The 16551-nt window shown below is 28.1% G+C and overlaps 2 protein-coding genes across 4 annotated transcripts in view; both read right to left on the bottom strand.

The window, feature by feature from the left end:
- The window catches only part of LOC107173517 (phosphatase and actin regulator 1), a 30085-nt gene extending 26042 nt beyond the window's left edge, over positions 1 to 4043 (bottom strand). For 2 of the 3 annotated variants that reach the window (XM_015524085.2, XM_015524084.2), the window contains exon 1: positions 3123 to 4043. In XM_015524085.2, coding sequence (XP_015379571.2) covers positions 3123 to 3393 — 271 coding nt within the window. In that variant the 5' untranslated portion in view covers positions 3394 to 4043. The remainder of the gene's footprint in view (positions 1 to 3122) is intronic. The other variant, XM_015524086.2, reaches the window with a different exon arrangement.
- Positions 4044 to 12492: 8449 nt separating this feature from the next.
- On the bottom strand, positions 12493 to 16538 carry Aldh7A1 (aldehyde dehydrogenase 7 family member A1). The gene is made up of 7 exons (XM_015524103.2): positions 16196 to 16538; positions 15923 to 16139; positions 15619 to 15836; positions 15329 to 15544; positions 14892 to 15254; positions 14558 to 14764; positions 12493 to 13033 (listed from the first exon to the last, which is right to left on the bottom strand). The coding sequence occupies exons 1-7, from the start codon at positions 16373 to 16375 to the stop codon at positions 12821 to 12823; spliced, it is 1614 nt and encodes a 537-aa protein (XP_015379589.2). The 5' UTR covers positions 16376 to 16538; the 3' UTR covers positions 12493 to 12820.
- Positions 16539 to 16551: the final 13 nt, after the last annotated feature.

Genomic DNA, 16551 nt, shown 5'->3' on the forward strand with positions numbered 1-16551 from the left:
TATTAAAAACCATATTTTCACATTCTCGAATTTTTTTGTACAACTTTAGAAGTGAGGCAACAAACTTTTGTTGACAACCCCCCTATCTTCATACCGTAAATTATTTATCAGATTATTTTTCTTTAAAGGTTTATGTATCAAAACTAAAATTCAAACAAGCAGTCTTTGGATTAATAACTTTGTGTAGGATAATTATAGGTCCACAATAAACTATACTATACAGATAATTTCCTAGATGTGACCCAGCCGTTTGACGGCGTCTGAAGCGAACAGCGCCGTAACTAGCTTTAGGTATGCCATTGGCAGCCAATGTTATAAATTTATAATGAATTTTTAATATTTAAAAGGTATAAAAATTGTGTCCCTAGAGCCCCTTGGCCACCGCCCACCTTGCCAATGCCTAGATACGGCACTGGGCACAAAGGTCTCCATTACAAAATTTGCTTTCTTCCAATCTACGTATTTCAAATAATCAAATTGCTGATTTTGTAAAGAAAAACTTTTTCAAATTTAATACACTAGAGTAGGTGTTCCTCAAAATAGTATATTAGCTCCAAAACTTTTCAAAATATTTACATTCGAAATGCTGTGCTTTGATAACACCATTTTTACTACCTTTGCTGACAATACATCCATTATTCCAACAAATAGGTATCTACATAATTAAAGACTCTAATGACCTTAATGAACTTCAAAACTGGTTAAACCGATGGAAAATTAATATAAACTCGAACATATCAGTGTGTAAAAACTCCCTACGCTATGCTCACCATGACTCTTAATAATGACATGATCCTCTCAAAAATATTCACTCGATATCTAAAAAAAAAGACTTATGATACTGAATTTTTAAAATATAGGGACTGTGGTAACTTAAAAATTATAGTTATTTATATTAGGTAATCTATCAATATTTAAAATTTATAAAAAAATTCCAAGTACAATATTTACCTAATACTAGATCCAATATTGCATCTATTTTATATTTTTGTGGGTAAATCCATTTTTAAGGACTATATGTTTAATATAGGTAAGCATTTTAATAACTGAAAAACTACAAGTTAAAATTTTGATTTAGTGAGGTACATCAAAATGTCTATAAAGTTACTAAATAATTTGAAATGAAAAAGGCAGTTTTTAAATAAAAACAGAAGTTTGTATTACAACAGAATAGTCCTTGAGTGGTATAAAAATCTCAAGAATTTGATGGTTTTTAAGTAAGTATATTTAAAAATTAGAATTAAATTAAGAATTTGAATAAGTTCATTATTAAATGAAAAATTGGTAGGGAGCATGCCTGGTGGATCAACCAATACCTATGTAGATATTATTATTAAAACAATAATCATAAACTAAATTACCCATTATAAGATGCACTAAGTAATAAGAACTGTAATAAGTTAAAACATTTAGGCCTAAAGGGTAGATTAAGTAAAGAATGCAACAAACAAAACTATTAGTAAAATTAAATTTATTTTACTTACTGCTGGTAATAACTTTTACCTAAGTTAGTTAAAATTTAAAATTTGTCTAGGTAATTAAAAAAAAAAAAATGATTTGTCATAATAAAAAACTTTTAAAATATGTATCTGAACTCTTAATAACATTAATAATATAGGTAAACATCACATTATTAAATACAACATTTAAAATTTCATTCATGCATCATACTTATCTTATACCTAATAATACATTGTATTAACTATCAAATAATAATAGCAATAACACGATTAATAGCTCACCCACAATAATGAAATCTTCAATATTTGAACTAGTTCTACATTTTACCATACTGTATATTTAACATTAAATAGGTAACTAACTATAAATAAAATGATGGTAAATTATATTTAAAGAAGCTACAAAAAATTATAATAGATCGCACAGTTTAAAACTTGAAGGTTAATAATAACTACCTATAAGCAAGCTCGTCACTAGGGTTATTCACCAAAAATATCAGTTAAGAAGAGAGTCATTAAAATGTTTGCTTTGGGCAGAAAATACCTAACGATGAACCTTATAAATACCAACTTTTCAGTATAGAAATAAAAAGATAGGAAATATGTTTAATACTCATTAGGTATGCACATCATCATTTATGAATGTATATGAGTATAATTTTAAGTAAGTAACATTTTAGTAGGTACCTACTTAAAAAATAATTAATTTATGTTAGATAACTTTTTATGATATCTATTTTATTAAAACAGAATCAAAATAATAATGTATACCTATTTTAAGAGAATTCAAATTTTAAGTGGATAGAATTGTGTAACATTTACACTTCACTGCAAATAAATAAATTGATGTAAATTTGTTGACCATGAATTAATCATCCAATGAAGCTTATAACATAAGCATCAATATTTTAAGTTAAATGTTTATTAGTATAAATATGTATGGGCTGATAAGATAACTATTATATTAGGTTAAATTTAAATTGTAATACTGATGAAAAAACAATAGACAAGAACTTTAAGAACTTGAATACAATTTTACAGAAATAGGTACCTGATTCAAATCTAAAAAAAAAGTAGTCAATTTTTAATATACCTAAATCAAGTACTGGATAATAACTTATATTTTTTAAACAGGCAACTAAATTGATGATACTCGTGAGATTAATTTTCTTATAATTATTGAATAAATACTTGAGTAAATAGGTAGTTTCTGGGAGCCAGCTTTTTAGGGTGGTTAGAGGTCCCCAACTAGGTATAGCTTTCAAGTTGGTGAACAAATAATACGGGCCCTGGAGGCACTATTGTGATAAACAGTTTACACCCAATTCTAGTTTTTTTCTGGTAAAAAAATAAAAAATAATTTCGAGTAGGCTCCTACCTAGGCACAAAATAATGTAGATAATTATGAAAATTCTGTTGTTTTTTTTAAGAAAAAATGAATATGCATAGGTACCCAAACGAAAAAGATTTTGTTCTTGAATAAAATAATAAATTGATAAACATCAATGAAATAAACCACCAATCATTATAACCTCAATTATAACATAGGAACCTACCTACTAAATATAAGTTACTGTTAACTGATAGATATATGTACATAGATATACATTTCAAGATTTTAAAGAAAAGATATAAGGAAGTGCATTTTATTAATTTGCTCACCAATTATAAACTTTCCAGTAGTTGGTGATGTTGGAGTAGTAGCTGTACCACTAGTGTGTAAGAAATCCGTTAATGACAAGGAAGACGCAATTATTTGTCTTTTCTCCTCGAAGTTCAAATAGTCCATACTATTACTTCTAGGTTGTTGCTGTAGTTGCTGATGGTCCTGCAAATTGTTCTGTTGACCATTGGAATCGATCTTATCTGATGAGGGTGGAGGTGGTTTCTCACCATTAGCGGGCAGACACCCGCTGGACAAACGCACCGACATATCACTTTACTGAACACATACTAACTAAAAATTCACAACCTCGCTAATATTTGTATTACAAATCACATAAGTCTAAGCACAGAAACAAAACAAATACATAATATAACACAACTAGGTACCGACGGTAGGTAAAAATTGAAAAAAAAAAAAAGAGCAATATATCATATAATAATTAATACTATTTAACGAATTAACAAAACACTCGGGAAGCACTTTTGTTGCGGTGGACCTGGCGAACGAGTCCGCCTAATAGATCAGGATGGCACCAAGTTCCATTGGCGTTCTCCGACGCTGACGTCCACGGCGGCCAGTATTTGATGTCTGGCGATGCCGTTTTCGGTTCTCGTGGGCATCATAGACACACGGCGACCGACGACATTCAATTAACGGAAAACGATATAATGTTATAAGCGTACGTACACCGATCGGAATTCGGGGACGCTCGAACGACCGTTGCGCGCGCGCGTCCAGTCGAGTGTTGCTGTCACGGAAAACCACCGCGGTTTGGCACACGGAAACGCTAATCGGACTAATTTAATTTATTTATTACTATTATTACTATTACTACTGTTATTACTATTATTATTATTATTATTATTATTATTGTTGTTGTTGAGCGGCGGCGGCGGTGGCGGAAAATCAACGGGTTGATCGGTGGGAGGGGAGGTGTATTGGAATTTTGGAATTTTCCATAGATAAAGAGATTAAAACGATTGCCGAGAGAGGTTCGTTGCCGACGATAGGTGGGAGTGAAAATAGAAGGTGGGTACACAGTGCTGACGTTTGCACGAAATCTCCAAACGTTTTTTTACCGTCGATATATTGTTCTGCATTCGTTCCGGTGCGTGCCTAGATTGAGTTATTTTTACTCGGTCCCGCCAATACGCTTTCAACGATTATTCTATAAAAAAATAGACCGCAAAATGACATCCCTCGTCTGGCCGTCTGGGTCTGGCACTCTGATCTCTGTTCATATCATATTAGTACCTATGTATAATCGTATACATTATTATAACTATTGTAGAACCCGGGTCACTGAACATTAAGTAAAAAATACTAAATATAGTTAAGTAGGTATTATTGTATATCATTTTGTTACTGAGCTTATATATTCAAATAGTAGCTTAACTATAACATTATATTATTATAGAACATTTCAAATACTGAACAAACTAAATAAACAAAACCCAATATCCAGTAGTAAATCACCGATATTTATTCAAAATATCCAAACCACAATCATTTTTTTCTGTGAGACTGTGACGCTTATGTCTGTTCATAAGATTATTATTTAATAGAAGTTTAAAGCAACACTGCAACACTTGCAAAATGGGTCGAAAAACTATATATCAGTATCACAATGTATTAGCATTTCAAGCATTTCGAAGACTTCGAATCAGTATTGACAGTATTACAAACTTTATACTTCATACCGTTATTTTTGTAAAGTGGTATTCATATTATATTGAATTAAACGAGAGAATGTCTAAAAAATTTTAACGAATGTGTTATATTATACTAATAATTATGTGATGCCAAGTTTTTTACATTTGCTGGATACGTGATATAGTTAATAATAAAAATGAATTGTTTGGAAATTTAAAAATGATCCTTTTTAATGTTTCCTCTGTTAATGTAAGTTCTAAATCATTATTTATATCATGCTAGTTATTAGTTAAACAGAAGTAAGTTTTCACCTGTCAACCATTTTAACCGAATAGCGAATATATACTAATGGAATTATGGAAAGCAATGTAATAGGTAGTTAAACTTATAACTTATAAGCGATCTGGTTGATTTTGTTTAGTCTGTAGTTTCAATAAAGAGCGCTTATTTAAAAATATAATGAAATTATAATACGTTTTATTATTTGTTTACATATGTGCATGCCATGGTTGTGTTAATATTAGATTCCCCTTTTTGCATTAAAAATAGTCCAGTCATCCAGTCCATACAGGTATCGGAACACTATGGTGTATATGCAAATCATATTTTTAAACAATTAATAAATTAAAAATCGGAATATATGATAATGAAACAGTTGAGTATAGAAAGGATAATATTCCAAAAATACGAAAAATAAATTAAGATCATAGCGCCATAGCGCCCACCAAGAATTTTGTGAGGGGGGTGTATCGTGCATAGTATACTTTGATTTCTAAATAATGTTTAAATTATTTTATACGTAGAAATATTTTTTTCAAATTATATGACGATACAAAGTTATTTTTGTTTTTCGCCGGATACAAAGTTTTTAATAGATAATTATACAAAAAAAATCTTTTCATTATCATAAATTATTTTTTTAAAAGCCCCCGGGTGCAATTGCACCCCCTTACACCACCCTCGCGGCGCCCTTGATTGAGATAGACATTTTTTAGCTGAATGCCTAAATACTCTAATTCATAGAGAGGATAATATTTCACTGAAACTCGTTTATAAATTTAACTTTATGTATTTTACGCTGAGTGAATAAAAGATGATATTACACTCATAAATAGGTTTTTTTTAATTTTGAAAGTTGGATGTTAAAGAATGTTATTTTTTTTCTACTCAGCTACTGATGATAGACCATACTATACAACTTACTACTGTACACCAGGGTCACTAAATGGGGGACTGGAGGGGTTGGGGGGGTTGCGTATTGGGACCTCGTACCGCGGGCGCCACAGAGCGCCTTATGTATACCGTGTTCTCACTGTTCTCATTGGCCCATTTCAAATTTCCAGCTTTTTTTGTCATTAATCAATTAGGATTTAAATATTAAATACCTATTATATTATATTATTTAATTTATACAAATAAAAAGGACTACTTAGTAGGAAGGAATAGTTTAACAATATTACGAATTATGATGATATATTCATAATTCATTAATTTAATAAACTAATTTAGAATGTGATCTTTACACAATACACAATTATTTTTATTTTTTACTTCAGTACCTCAGTGAATATTTCTTACTGGATTAACCTATATACCTATCCAGTATCCCTATACCTTCCTACAACCACTACAACCAACCTATACCTGTACGACTGTACACATCTTTATATAGTGTTAGCTAAACAGCTAGATTGTCTAGGTCCTTCCTAACGTATAGATACATAACATAAAAACAAAATAACCTACTTCAATGTTTTATTTTTACTAAAACATAATATTAATTAAATAGTTACTTTAATAAAAGTTCACGTTCGAACATAAATATGTAGGTAGTCCTATTCTATTTTTGCTTAATAAATCCAGCATTTGGTATGATAATCTTACATTTTTATTTTACACCTATAGGTACTAATGTTATTGCTTCCTGTCTAATGCCTATTATTTTTAACTCTACCTACTATTTAAAAAAAAAAAAACTAAACCTTACCTAACCTTCATAGTCAGAGGTAGGTGGGTTACACGATCATTGAAAATATGTAAATACATTTACTAACATTTAAAACTGTGAATATATTTTAAAGTATTTATGTTTTACTATGATGAAGCCTCTCACATGTTAAATTGTTATCTATACACAGTAATTAGGGGTGAAAAGGCTGGAAAACAATCGTAAGAACCACATGGCACATCAGTTGAGTTCTGAATTTGATTTAATTGTCCTAAATGTAAACATGACTTCCTAAATAAATAAAAATGTAGGTAATAACAAAATTCAAAAATTTTACCAAACTGATAAATGATAATACTAATACTTTATACATCATAGGCGTTCCAGGTTCCTACATAGTTTATAATAATATAGTTAGGTATTATAAAATATACCATTCATTATTCAATTTTCTTATAATTGGATAAGATATCAACTTTGAACTCAGTTTTGTTTTATTTAACAAATAGTACTTATCTACAACTATTAACTTAATAATATAATGTAGTCATGTAGAGTAATTTCAATCTAAACTTCATGATTTCATAATGAAGACATAAAATATTTATTTTATTTAAAAAGAACTATAACGTACAAACGTTGAAAAAAACAAAAAATTTTCAGTGACCTTTACCGTGGGATTTCACATTTGATTGTCATATTATATTAATGTTTTTTTCCTATGTAGTGTTTTTTTTTTTTTGTGACTTTATTTTGAGGAGCTGATGTCGGAGGTCTTCTAGCTGGAATTCGTTGTGATCCTCGAGTTACACCTTGTCTTGGACGAGCAATTGAAGTTGGTTGAACCTTTATTTGTCTCTTTATTTTAGTTGCAACACTTAGTCTTCAGCAACATAATGTCATCATTAATTTTGTCAATTGTTGTGCATTTTTTATCACATTTAAATTTTTTGTCAATTTTTAACGTATATCTATAATGGCACATTATTTAAAAACTCTTTTATTCTTAAAAACTTTTTTTCAAGTACATAATTTGCCTTGTTACTTGCAACTTTATCATCAGCTTATGATTGAAGAGTACTGGTGTCATTTTTATTTGAAATTTTTTTAGATATAGGAAAGGACTCAATATGATTACTAGCATGGTTCACATTATCAATGTTATTAAGTTCACCTTCTTGAAATGAATAACACTTTCATTTTATTTTAAACCCAGGAACAATGATGACTGACGACTGAGAAGAGCACTTGTCGCCATAAGTGCAAGTTGTCCAAGTGCATATCTTTCAGTGACAGTTATAGGTGGTGCATTCGATAAAGATAAATTTAAATGTTTGTGTAAAAAGGCTTGGTGTTTGCAAAATGCACCAGTATACCCAACGTAACAATCGCAAACACTGATTTGAATATCAGTAGTATAAACTGAATTCTCAGTATTAGAACTTGGCACTGAGTAACATGCTTCACTCATTAAAGTTACTTGATCAATATTAAAATTTAATGTTCGAGAACAAAGTTTAGCATAATTTTGTTCAATATTATCCCGACGATTATGTGCATGATTTAGTATTCTAAGAATTAAATAGTCTTCCCATAACAAATTAATTCAACACAAGAGCCACTAAATTATATATCTTAGTTCTATTTAAAAGTAATTTCTTTCAATATTCGTATGCATGCTTCAGCATAGTTAATGGAATTGTTTCCTCTTGTTATAATATCACATATAAACATTAAAACCCATTCATTTTTTCATCAAATTTAAATGGTAATATGGTATAGTTAAATCTCACAAGAGTATTAGTTAATACATGAAGTTAATATTAATTAAATTTATCTATGTATAAACGTGAACAAATATTTTACCTTTTTCAGCATATGATTGAGTCTTTTCTTTTAATTTTTCCAATGGGTTGTTTATATAACCAAAGTTCTTTTTTTGCCATTTTTTGTGTAAATATGCTATATTTCTTTATTTGGGTTTTTTGAGCCATTTGCTAAAGTCTCCCAACAATTTTCATTCAATAATATTTTGCTTTCATGTGAGCGCATATCGCTTCAGCTACACCCATTCCATTCTCAAAATACATATTAAACACTTGCTCCACATAATAATCAAAATTATTAAATTTAACATTTATTTTGAATTATTAATAAAATGTGCATATTATGAAATAAAAACTCAAGATATTACAATAAAAAATGTGACGGAAGATTCCTTATAAGTTTATACACCTTTAACACAAAAAAAAAAATTAAGCGAAAAGTAATATTTAAATTTTATGAGCACTTGAATTTTATAAATGTACGAAATTGGATATTAAATATCTAATTAATTATTGATGTTTAGTCGTTATTCAAAAATGAATAATCACAGACACTTTAAATGTTCAACAAATGTTAATATTAAAATTGTTTATATTATATATATGACAACATTTTAAAAATAATTTGATGTTTTGAGAAATTTATATATAATAGTGGCCAAAATGGATATGTTCACGATCCACATGGATAAAAACAATGATATCAAGAGCCAAAATGTTAAAAAATACATTTTATAATTTTCGTAGTTTTATCATTATTAAGAAAATATTGGTTTTTTTTTTTTTAATAAGATGTAAGCTGCAAACCAATTTTTTTTTTCTTTAATAACATTGAAAGTTAACATTTTGACAAAATTCATCTAAATTATAAAAAACTGCAAATTATTTACTATAGTTAAACATGTATGTAAATGTAATGATCAATTTTATAACTAAGGATTGAGCATTTTGTAAGTAGTTATTATTGTAACCCAAATCTCTGAAAAATATGTTCACACAGTTTATTTATAGACATTTTAAGTTCAAATTTGAATGAAATTAAATATTTAAATTTTAAACGAATAATATAAAATAATTATTATTCTAATTCCTAATTACCTATTTGGTACATGAAATCCTTAAAAGTAGGCATAATATAATAGATTAAATGGTTCGAAAAAAATTAATTTAACAAGGTACCTAATGTTAATATAAACTACTTAGTAGGTAGCAATAAACCATTAATGTTATACTTATATAGTAATGTAGAAAGTCTGTCATCGTTTAGAATTGTTTTTTGTATACAATGGCCCAGGTCATGATTAATAAGGAGAATTTATCACACCAAAGCCTTTATAATATATGTATCCCCAGCTACCACTCACTGCTATACTTAACAATTTTCTATATTGTGTGTAAAGAAATTTCCATCTTTATCCCACCCTCCGGACAAATCCCTATGTCACTTTAATGGTTTACATATCATTGAAATTGAACTTAAATTTAACACATACATTACAATGGCCCACATGACATCTAATATATATACTACAGAGCTCCAGGAGTGGTATTCACTTGCCCACTTTTTTGTTATATTAGTACTTCATTACTTCATTGACTATAATGACGCATGTGTGTGTTTTTTTAAAGGTTCTTCTTTTTCCTTTTTGTACCATATCACCTTTTGGAACAGTTAAAATGCTTATATTTACAACTATTTTCAATCTTCTGTTAGTTAACATTGATAATTAAATAGTTGGTACTTTAGTCTTTGGTTTTTTTGGTTGGTAGTGATGTGGGGAGGGGGTTAGCTCTTCATTTTTATAAACATTTTAAAGTTTTAATGTTTTTCAATATATGTCAATAAAGATTTATTAAAATGTTCCTTATAACTTGATATTAAAGCTATTTAAAAATATTAAAGGTATGTACAATGTCATTTAAGATTATGTTACACGCAAATTTTTTTTTGTATGCATTTGAACTTTGAAGTATAAAATTGGGCGAAATTAGATATTTAAGAGGGCGCCATACCACCCATGCATGGGTATCACGGCTTAAGATAGAATGGTTGCACATCGGGCTATACTACGCAATGTTAGAAGGCGGTATACGAGAGTTCTTATCTAACAAACGAAAAAGTGAACTACTACTAACGCTCTTGGTGGTTGTTAATTGGTACTACAGTATTAAAATATTCCCATTTCCCGCCATAATATTAAATTATTGCATTTTCAATAATAAATATAATATAATTGAGTTAATAAGTAACTCAATTATTATAATCACGATTCACTGATCTCATACTCTATCTATATAATAATTAAATGACAATGTTATGTTTATGTATTATCTTTTAAACGAAATCTCATCACTGTAGTCTGTGTTTGATAATTGGTTTTGTGAATATTCAATTACGTTTATTGCCTTTTTGGTCATTATGCCTAATTATTGTGCAATTCATGAGTCTCATTGTGCGTCCAAAACTCTTTTTGGCGTTCCTAAAGAGGACGAAATATAAAAACTTTGGGAGGATGGTCTAGGTATTAAATTAAAAAAAAAGTTTTAGAGTGTGCGCCTCACATTTTAAAGAATGTGATATTATTAGCACATGGGAGTCTGGTGAAGGACTTAATAAGTACACCATAAGTTTACTTCTTTATTGAGCTACATACAATAAGAATTTGTTGTATTATGAATGATATGATATTATTCAATACACTATGTACCTATGTGTTAAAATATGTTGTAGTCTGTAGGTATTATTTTAATTTATCGATATGCTTAAAAAAACACAAATTAAGAAAGGGAGCAATTCCATTAAAATTGTGTGAACCAGAAACTTCAGAACCCGCAGTGGACCCAGTGGATATTTTAGTAAATAGCAATTACAATTTGCTGATAGATATTATATCTTTTACTAATATGTATAAATTGTATAGAGGCTATTACACACATTGCTATTTACCAAATAGTAAATTTAAAATTAGTGTTTATTTGTTTTGGGATATAATGTTTTATTACATATGCGAAGCCACTATAAGCACCTTATTATTATTGATGAAATAATTTTTATTTCATAATTTGATGAGTTTGAAACTTTAAAGGATTATCATTTATCGGATTATCCATAAAATTTGTAAATTACTAATTAGTACTTTTTGAATACCACAATATAAAATAAGAATAGAATTTTGATGATGTATATGTAAGCAACTAGATAGCGGTGTAACGTAACTTTTAACAGATTTCTGATAAGAACAATTGGTGATCACAAAATGACTCGTTGTGCAACCATTCTATCTTAAGCCGTGATGGGTATGCATATGTGTTATCTCTGTGTAGCCTATGTTACAAACATGAAACATGGCAAATTTTATGTTAACAATAATACTTTCACTCTGTAATTTCTAAGATAAGAGAGAATTGACCTATAATAAAATTTAAAATTGTGATTATTATTTAAGCCATCTTGGAGGCATTTTTTGATATTTTTATTAAGAAGCATGATGCATGACCATTTTTAAAATGATCTTAACATACTTTAATTATATCAACAATGAAATTAAAAAATATTATTTGTAGTACTTGAAATTAGCATCTTAATATATTTTATATACATGATAATATTTTCAAGACATTTTAAGCTATTGATTTATTATATACCATAAATACTTCGTTCAGTTCTACGGAAGACGGTATCAACACAAAAGTTAATATAACAATACTTAATAATATTTAAAATCAGTAAAACAAATAAGTTATAAATCTGATACATTTTTTAGATACCACTGTTCTATACTAAAAACAACTGAATAAGAACTAAAAAAATTACAAATTATATTACACCACGGAATATTGATATATTTTAATAAAAAATGTAAAACATTAAAAACTGAAGACAATTCATTAAATTAAGGAGATTGCAAGGTTTATCTACTTAATAACTAAAACACTTAATCAACAGAATGGTTATTATTTATTATGCTTTATTATAAAGCTCAATTTGAATAACTTTTGTAAGTTGAGATTAGTCTCGCATGAGTTTGTTTTTAAAATATTATATGCAATATGCTTATTCCTGAAATAAACACTTTGAAAAAAGATATGTAAAAATTTGGAATGCATTTAGTATAAACAATAACAAATTAATCTATGATTGAAATTACATATTATGATAAACATCAATAAAATTAATATTATCTTGGTTACCGCAAATTAACTATAAAAAAATAGAAATAAGTAACCTTCAATATTTTTAGTAAAAAATTTTCAATTTTCAATTATATTATTCAAATTTAATGCCTTGAGCCAATGTTAATCCAAATCCATGATTAATTGTAATAGTTGATCTTCTCATGTACTGTTTCCAAGAATCTGAACCAGACTCTCTTCCACCTCCAGTATGCTTTTCACCACCAAATGCACCACCAATTTCTGCTCCGTTTGTTGGTATATTAACATTAACAATACCACAATCTGATCCTTTGTGGCCAGTCCACTAAATAAATAAATACAATTAATAAATCACAGCTAAAATTTAATAGTTTTAACCAGTGGCGTGACGAAGAACTATATTTGAGGCACGTGCCTCAATTTGAGGGGTGGTGGGTGTCCTCAAAAATCATCTGATGTGTTAAAAAAGCATTATTATTTAAATGAGTAAATATATTTTATCTTAAAAAATTTTTTTAATGTTTTTTGTGATGGGTGGGGTGGGTGGTGGGTCTAACAATATAACTGTGCCTCATAACTTAATAAAGTTCGCCACGTCACTGGTTTTAACTCTTATTAAATTATTAAAACATACAAAACGTTTATGCTGAGAGGTATCATTATTTATATAATATATCACTAATTATTTCAGATGAATGACCATTGAATGTAATGAGGTTTTTAGTAGGTAAAAGCAAGAAAGCTAAAAATACACATTTAAAAAAAAATTTTAAATGTTAACCCCTTCTTTACAATTTTTTGAACAGAAATGTAATATTTTAATTGACTAAGTTAGAGCAAGTGTAAATTTATAAATAACCAAATAAAAAAAAATGTTGACCAATGGTCAATCCATTTTATAGTCGAGACAATAATAAAAATACTATTTTTATTTTTGATATTATGACATCAGAAGACATAGGGAAAACATTTATTAGTGGTGGACATATACGGATTATCCGGAATATTCAACTTGATTTTGCTGTTCAATGATATCATAAAAATTAAAAATTAATTTATTGATAAATATTCATTAAAATAAAATAAAATAATTTATTTTGCTATACATTAAAAATAATTGTAAACCTAAAGTCACATAAAAATAGCAAAATCCATAAATCCGGATAAGAGTTTGATTCAAATCCAGATGTTTAATGTCATGCCTATCTCTAAAATTTATATTAATTAAATAATAAAATCAAAATAAGTAAATTTTAAATGCGTTAATTTTTATAATTTACACAACCTTTAACTTTTGTTCAACTTACCTTAAGTAAAAAAAGTGTAAGTTTGAATAAATTATGAAAATTAAATAGTATTAAAAACAAATGATTTGTAAATTAAAATTCCAAAATAGTTGATGTTAATCACTAATCTTGTGAATTTTGTAATTAAAAAAAAAAAAAATGTTTTAACAATACTGTATGGAAAAAATGTATTAAAAGTAAATAAAGTATATAATGTAAATAATGGCAAAAATTTGTAAATTCTTTTAAATGTATATATTTTTGTACTCCCTTTTACCACCCATTTCAATGCATGTTAATGTAGCTGAAATATTATTATGCATTATTTGTAATCCCCAATTTTTTAAATGAAAAAATAACGTAATATGACAAAAATTATCTCAAGTAATGCAAATATAATTTAAATAAAAATATTTAATGCAACAAGTAACATAATTTTAATACTTTTAAAAAGTAAACTACTTAAGACTAATAAGTACACACATATTTTCAGATTTATAAGAACCAAAAGTCCTCAGATTTAGTTATAAACATGTATTTTAATACAGATATATTCAACATACTTTGAATACCGTTCCAATATCATTAGTAAAGATACTAGATGATAATCCTTGATCTACACTATTATTCCACGCAATAGCTTCATCCAAAGTATCATACTTTAATACATAAACAATAGGAGCAAATGTTTCACGACACACCACAGGTGAATCATACTTCAAACCTGATATAATGGTAGGTTCAACAAAATAACCAGCTCTATCCAAAACCTATATTTAAAATTGAATTTTTAAAACTATATTATATCATTATAATGTTAACAGTTAAATTTCTATTAGGTGTTCTTGGTGTTAACTAATATAAAGACATCTAAAACTTAATAAAAAAAAAAATTACTTTTCCTCCAAATTCAATTTGTCCTCCAGCCTCAATAGCCTCAGATATTGTTTGCTTAAAATTTTCAACAGCTGTTAATGAATGCATAGGACCATAAAGAGTAGTTATATCAAGTGGATCTCCTAATCTTTTTAAAACATTAGAATATGCCTTAACTAAGTTTACTAAAACTGTATTGTAAATCGATTTATGCAAAATTAATCTTCTAGTAGTGGTACATCTTTGCCCAGCTGTTCCACAGCATGCAAAAACCACAGATTGTGATACCATTTCAAGATTAGCATCAGGAGTAACAATAATAGCATTATTACCGCCTAATTCTAATAACACACGACCAAATCGTTTTTGCACTTCTACACCAACCTAAATTAATATATTTACAATAATAAATAAAAATAAATAGCCCCAAAACTAACAAAATTAAATTTGTCACCAACTTTTTGGCCAACAGAACTACTTCCAGTAAATGAAACCAAATTCACCCGTTTGTCGTTAACCATTGACACCCCAATATCAACATCACCAGTACATAAAGATAAAACAGCTCCTGGAACATTGTTTTTTTCTAGGACTGAAGCTAATATTTTTGTAGTTGCAATTGAAGTAAGAGAAGTAGTTGGCGCTCCTTTCCATATTACAACATTACCACATACCTATAATTTATAACAATTTATTTTTATTTAAATTGAAGTTTAAAAAAAAACTTTCAACTTCAAATAAAAAATACCATGGATATAGCACTATTCCAACCATAAACTGCAACAGGAAAGTTAAATGCACTAATAATTCCTATAAGTCCTAATGGATTCCATTGCTCCAACATAATGTGATTTGGTCTTTCAGAAGGAAATATTGAACCATTAAACATCCTTGACAAACCAACAGCATAATCACAAATATCAATATACTCTTGAACTTCACCAATACCTTCTCCCAAAATTTTACCTATAACGTCGTAATATATTTAACCGTATAAGTAAATATTAAATAATTAAATCTAGCCAATTCTATCCAATGACAATTATTTTTACCCATTTCCAATGATACCAATTTTCCAAGTGGTTCTAATTTTTGTCTAAATGCACTGCCAATTTGCCTAACGATTTCACCACGTTTTGGAGCAGGTATATCAGACCATACCTTCCAAGCTTCAAGACCATTTGACACACATCTATCGTAATCTTCTTCATTACCATTACGAACTGAAGCTATTGGTAGACCATTTGCTGGACAAAACGATGTAGTTATCTGTAGAGTAATTTATAGATATTTAAATAATGCTAAAACACTTATGTTATACTAACATTTCCATTTGCGTTCCATTGGCCGTCATAGACACCTACGTTTTCTTCATTTAAACCAAGTTCTTTGAGAAATGAATATTTACTGTCATTAATTAAAAAACTACTGCATTTTCTTAGAGATAGACGTATATACTTCAGAAACTTAACATGTCTTAGATGACTAGAATGTAAACAATTCATGGTTATCTAAACTTTTATAGGTGAACAATAATATTAGCAAACATAAATATTTTATGTTGAATTATATTAACAGTCCGTGGATAATTTAAAACTGTTGAAAAATAACTTATTTGCTTTACTACAAGTTAACATTGACATTTGTTTATCTAATCAAAAACAGGTTATCAGTAAAACAT

The sequence above is a fragment of the Diuraphis noxia genome, unplaced genomic scaffold, assembly GCF_037042655.1.
Source record: "Diuraphis noxia isolate RWA-SAM2 unplaced genomic scaffold, SU_Dnox_SAM2 contig0002, whole genome shotgun sequence".
In the NCBI taxonomy this organism is placed as follows: Eukaryota; Metazoa; Arthropoda; class Insecta; order Hemiptera; family Aphididae; genus Diuraphis; species Diuraphis noxia.